This window comes from Vicia villosa, linkage group LG3, assembly GCF_029867415.1.
Source record: "Vicia villosa cultivar HV-30 ecotype Madison, WI linkage group LG3, Vvil1.0, whole genome shotgun sequence".
NCBI lineage: Eukaryota > Viridiplantae > Streptophyta > Magnoliopsida > Fabales > Fabaceae > Vicia > Vicia villosa.
The window spans coordinates 40,268,472-40,274,957 of NC_081182.1; the positions used below are offsets into that span (position 1 = coordinate 40,268,472).

General features: G+C 32.7%; 1 protein-coding gene across 1 annotated transcript; it reads left to right on the forward strand.

Annotated features, from left to right (window-relative positions):
• The first annotated feature begins 341 nt into the window (after positions 1–341).
• LOC131661083 (uncharacterized) lies at positions 342–1,527 on the forward strand. Its single transcript, XM_058930495.1, has 2 exons — positions 342–1,116; positions 1,197–1,527. The coding sequence occupies exons 1-2, from the start codon at positions 499–501 to the stop codon at positions 1,407–1,409; spliced, it is 831 nt and encodes a 276-aa protein (XP_058786478.1). The 5' UTR covers positions 342–498; the 3' UTR covers positions 1,410–1,527.
• Positions 1,528–6,486: the final 4,959 nt, after the last annotated feature.

Sequence of the window (6,486 nt, forward strand, 5' to 3'; positions counted from 1 at the left end):
GTTTTCTAAATTGATTTGCTCTTTGAATCTGTTGGATTTATATAGTTTTCGATAAATGTTCTAAAAACTTCTTTAATTACTTGTATTCTTCATAAATCTAAGAAATTTATAAATTTAAGAGTGATATTAATGTTGTAGTGTGAGTTGAGTCGGCATTTGCAGAACTCACGGGATCAAATGTTTCTCTCGAAGATAATGACATTCTATCAAACCAAATCATCTGAAATTAGAATGTAACACGTGCATAGCACAGTCATCTAAGTGAAACAAGTGTTATACATGCTACATTACACGTTACAACGTTCGGCAATGTTCTTATGTTATTTTTGTGCCAGCAAATTTAGGATCATCACAAACACTCCTACTCCAACGCCTTCTTTTCTTGAACCAACAATTCTCTTCTCTTCTCTTCCAACACCTTGTTTTCATTTTCACTTGTAACCACTCTTCTCTTCTTTTTCTCCTCAAATTTCAATTCATCAATTAGCCTTTGAAAACATGTCTGGTGTATCTCTAGCAACTGCTCCTCGAGAACAAACAACACCACCAGCACCAGGTGCTGCCACAAATGCAAATGCAAGACAGAAAACTCAAGTACCTCCTGCGGGTGGAATGATGGGTTCGTTACGTGTAATAGAGCTTCAACTCGTTGCATTTGTATTAGTTTTATCAGCGAGTGGTCTTGTTCCACTTCTTGATCTAGTTTTTCCACTTCTTGCTTCTGCATACATCTTAGCACTTGCGCGTTTCGCATTTCCAAATACTTCTGCTTCCTCTAGAGATTCAAATTCACAACAAGAGATTTTCAAAGGAAGTACTATGTTTAGAATGTATGTTATTGTTGGAACAGTTATTGGGTTGTTTCTGCCACTTGCTTATGTTCTTGGTGGATTTGCAAGAGGCGATGAACATGCAGTGCGTTCTGCAACCCCGCATCTTTTCTTGCTTTCTTTTCAGATATTGACTGAGAATGTTATTAGTGGTTTGTCTTTGTTTTCACCTCCTGTTAGAGCTTTGGTTCCTATGATTTATACTATTAGAAGAATCTTTGTTGATCTTGATTGGATCAGCGATGTTTGGCTCAACAAGACTTTGCCCGCAAATGCTCGCATTCAGGTAATTTAATTTCTTCACTACTTTTTATGACTAGTTCTATTTTGGTTTGTTGTTTGTGTGTTTATTGTTGGATATTGCAGGACACAGCATGGTATTGGTTTGGGAAAGGACTGGCAGTGGCAAATCTGGTTTATTTCTCAATCAATCTATGTGGTTTCTTGGTACCAAGGTTTCTGCCAAGAGCTTTTGAGAGGTATTTCCAAGAGAGAGGTGAGATTTATGCTAAGACAGCAGAGGATAAGAGATCTGTGTCTTTCAATAAACCACGATTGTCTGAGAAGAAGATAGATTAGTTTTGCAAGGAATATTATAATGTTAAACAATGTATATGATATATAAGCCTTGAATTAAAATGTTGTACTTCATTGCATAATATATGGAAATTATATGTAGCTTTGGTTTTGAGTTTTATGTTTGGTCTTTTAACCTCTCTTTTACAGCCAGTAAGCATAGTCTTTAGCTAAACAAATATCATTATACAAATAGTGAAACAGTATATGAAACTAACCAAACCAATATCTAATCTTTTTCCGCAATTTATTTTTCTCCACAATAAGAAACTAAACTTTTTCCTAAAGCTTTCAAATTGATTTTAAATAATTATCTTCTTTTCTGTGAGGGTGGTAATCAAGAAATAGAAGACGTGCTTCTTATTAGCTTTGTAAAGTACTTGGTCATTAATATGTCTCATCTCCTTTTTACGAACCCCAAGCTTTTGTTGCATTTTTTAAAGCAGATCATCACTATGAAAAAATAATTCTCTTTATTACCTAAGGTTGCATTCTACTTACCAATCCTTCCACATAAACTCAAACCTCACCGGAACCTTTGATAAGATCAACTTTAAATCACTCTTTAGTGGTACTAGGAAAACATAACAGAAATCAAGGTTATCAATTTTGCATCATAATGAATGAACTCCCCCATGACAGCTTGATTGCCTTGGCGACTCTGGTCAGTTGTTGAAAAACCAAGCTGCAGATTAATTTGCATCATATTGTTTTGAAAAATGAAGATTGATCATCTCATAAATGGGATGATCCATAGACTTATCACCAAAAAATTTTGGGTGAATATATGGTGTATCTCTCATTTGTTTGGGCGAATCTTTGATCTTTAGGTGATTGTTTAACCTAATGTGAATGTTTCTCTTTCATGATGACTCTAATAGTAGTATCATAGCCTAGTTTAATTAAAGGACCAACTCCTTATATCAGAAGTCTTCTTGATATGGTGCTGGCCAAGCGGCCCCTTGTAGTGCTCATGACGAGTAAATGGTGTTTGTCAATAGCGATATAAGTATGTGGATGAAACAATTTTCGCTTGAGGGAGAGCATAGTGGATGAATTTACACTTGAGGAGGAGATTGTTGAGAAATAAATGAGTTGTATTTAGAAAAAATATGAGTTCTAAGTTCCACATTGTTTGGAAAATTTCAGGTTGAGCATTTATAAATAGAGTTCTCATACACTTATCACCTTAAAGTTTTGAGTGAATATGCAGCGTCTCTCTTACTTGCTTTGGCGAGTCTTTGACCTTTAATTGATTGTTTGATCCAATGTGAATACTTCTTCCTCATGATGATCTAAATAGGTCGGCCATACAATCAATATATCTATTTGTTTGGAATTTCTTGATGTTGAAATATCTATTACATTCGGGTTTATTTCATATGGATTCTTTACATCTTCGAAAGGTACTATTTTAATCATTTTTGTCATATTAACGTTTAATTTAACAATTGATTTTTGAGTTTTTTCGTCACTAATTAGACGAAAAGGACCAATATAATACGCTTTAAAGATTTAAGAGATCAATAAGAAGATTTTAAAATTAAGGGACCAAAACGAACTTCAAAGTTAACATACAAGACCAAAAAAAGTATTTTGTTTAAACACTAATAAGTCATGATATTGTTAAATAAGTTCATTTTATAATAATTTAAAAATAAATTTTTAAATCTTGTGTTGGTTTAACTATATTATTAGTTATATAAAATATATTTTTATTATTATTTTGTATTTCAATTAAAATATTATATTTCCATTCTTTATACATAAACTAATTTTTATTATTGTAATCATAATTTTATTCCACTTTTTTATTTGTCTATACAAATTAATTCTATATCAAAATTAAACCACATAATTTAACTTCTTTTTATATAGAGAAAAACACGTAACAGCTATATTTTGTGATTTATTGATTAGTATATTCTAATTAAATTCATAAATTAAATGACAATTTTTGTCATTAATTCTAAATCTATTTATATCTTATCCAGCTTTTTACACCGCCTTATTATTTAGAGAAAAACGCGTAACAGCTATATTTTAATTGTATCATCACCGTCAAATTTTCATCCATCCGCGATATCCAAAACCGTTAATCCCGATCCTATTTTCTATATAAACCTCTCCACCCTCATTCCCAAATACCAAAAATAGCTTGTTATATCTTTGTCGCTTGTTTTTCTTCTAAGTTCTACTTGTTCGGTTGATGAATTTTATTTTATGGTTTTATAAAATTTTGCACAATTTGCTCCGTGATGGCTAGAATTAATTGCTTGCTTTTCTTGTACTCTTAATCTGCTGCTAAGAGGAAGCTTGTTAGGGGTTTGTTTATCGATATGCTTTTCGGATCGTAGAAATTGAGAATTTTTGGAATCATTCGACTCTTCTTTTATGGATCAATTATAAAGAATTTCATGAGATACTTCTTATTTGGATAATAAGATATTCGTTTATGTGTTTTGCAACGATTTGGGATTCTTGATGTAATGGATGATGTAATGGGTAAGAACAGATAACGGCTTTTGAGAAATCGAATTACCCGATTGTTTGCTCCACCATGGCTTGATGCTAGGGTTGCTAATCGTGTTTTTAAATGGATTTGCGTTACGTCTTGATACAATTTCTTAATGGATTTGCGTTGCATCTTGATACAATTTCTTAATGGATTTCTTAATGGATTTGCGTTGCATCTTGATACGTATTCTTTGGTTGCTGATCGTGTTTTCTTAATGGATACGTTTTCTCAGATTGCCTATAGTGTTTTCTTAATATATTTGCATTCCGTCCCGATGTGTTTTCTTAGATTGCAATCGTGTTTTCTTAATGGATTTGAGGGTTACTATGAATCATTTGGTTAATTATAGATATGATCTATGACGCACTTACACATGAAACTGACTTGATGACACAGGTTTTCATTTGATAAATAATATATATTTATCCATTTTGCAGAGAGGCAAGGATTACCTTGGTATATAAAACCCTTCGTATATAAAACCTTTGATTCGACAATCAAGAAAAGAGAACAGCTCCAAATAGATAAAACCGATTTCTTTAATGATTCTTTTTCTGGCTTTTATTGCAAGACATGTAAATTGAATTTTCAACATGTTTTTCTGCAGCTTGGTTTGTCAAAACAATAACCTTCTTCAAAGCATGCAGCCTTGCCTTTTGATTTGGTGATCTTTGTTATGTTATTTTTGTTTTCAGTTCCGAGAGCATATCGATAATATCAAAAACACAGTACATCGACACCACTACATATAAATGATAGAATTTAAATTTTATTTTCAGACTTTGATCACAAGACATACAATTTGAATTCTGAACATATTTTTTCTGCAGCTTGGTTTGTTAGAATAATTTTCAATAAAGCATGGAGCCTGATGTGGGGTCCTCTCTCTGTTATGCTAATCTGCAACTTGGTTTGGAGAACTATGTCATATTCTTCTTTCTTTCATGGTTTTCTATAACCTATCTATCACAGTTTAATTTTTGTGTACATTTATCGTCCGTTGCTGCTGCAGAATAAGTTTGTTGTACAACAAATGTTCTTTTTCACAAATTCTTTTTCTATAACCTATCTGCTTCTTTGTACAAATTATCTCTGGTGAAAGTTTAAAGAAGGATATGAAATCCAAAATGTTCTGCTAGCTGAGGCATATATTTTCTAGGATTTAATTTGGACAACTTGGTTAGGTGTGTTTTGACAATCTGTTCTCTAGGGTATTAGATGGAAGCTCAAACTTTCATGTTTCATGTCGGGTACAAGTACTTGCAAATTGGCTGGAAGTTTGTGTCCGGGAAGTCGGAAACCACCATGTCTTCATAGGTTGTGTTGCATTCTTTAATTTGGTCACATCTACTAAGAAAGACAATTAACATTTCAATACGTTTGATATAATTTTGAATTCCTTTGAATTTTATATAAGGGGAGACATATACAACCTATGAAAGTCTGGTGTGCTGCAGCCTGTGACCTGAGGCAACAAAGGTTAACATACTATTCTTTCTATGTTAGGATACATCCCTTCTTTTTTATGATATCTGTATCTTTTTGATGGTGTGTTCTGGGAGAATCTATTCTTCCAAATGGATATTTGTGGGAGTGGCGATGCCTAAATTTTTTCTGTTTCACACGGAGCTGGTCGTGGCATATATTATCACAGTTATGTTTTATCTAGTGACCTATACTCTGAATATGAATTATTCTCCTCTATGTATCTTGGGAATCTAGTTTTCTTGATTCCTAAAATTCCATGTGGGTGTCACAGGGAGTATATGGAATGTGAAAGCTGTGGCGAGATTATCATGGAAATGCTTTAAGCTTTCGGATAAATGTCCTTGTTATGGATTGGAATAGTTATGTTTTGATGGCATGACGTGGTAATGTTGGTTTCTGTGTTTGTGGGAGACAATTTTAACCACTTAATTTCTTGAATACAATATGAAGTCATTTTCCTTGCGGGTTTCAATTTTGGAATTCATTCTTATTTTATCACCTTCAATATATCAGTTTTCATTTGGCTTACCAATAACTTTACTTTGAAACAGCATAAGCTGGTATGTTGTTTTCTTGGCTAAAGTAGTTCCACTTCATTTGAACTTATGTTTCAAATAAAACTATGGACATTGGCATGTCATATGATTCAAAATTGAATTTGTGAAAAGCTCTAAAAGCCAATTGGCATGACATATGATTCAAAATTGAATTTGTGAAAAGCTCTAAAAGCCATTTGGCATGTCATATGATTCTAAATTGAATTTGTGAAAAGCTCTAAAAGCCAATTGGAATGTCATATGATTCAAAATTGAATTTGTGAAAAGCTCTAAAAGCCAATTGGCATGTCCTACGATTCAAAATTGAATTTGTGAAAAGCTCTAAAAGCCAATTGGCATGTCATATAATTCAAAATTGAATTTGTGAAAAGCTCTAAAAGCCAATTGGCATGTCCTATGATTCAAAATTGAATTTGTGAAAAGCTCTAAAGCCAATTGGCATGACATATGATTCAAAATTGAATTTGGGAAAAGCTCTAAAAGCCATCATGTGAATGCAGTGTTGTTACAAAACATG

Coding starts and splice junctions, on each gene's coding strand:
- LOC131661083 (XM_058930495.1), top strand. CDS start 499: ATGTCTGGTGTATCTCTAGCAACTGCTCCTCGAGAACAAACAACACCA. Junction 1,117..1,196: donor CCGCAAATGCTCGCATTCAG/GTAATTTAATTT, acceptor TGGATATTGCAG/GACACAGCATGGTATTGGTT.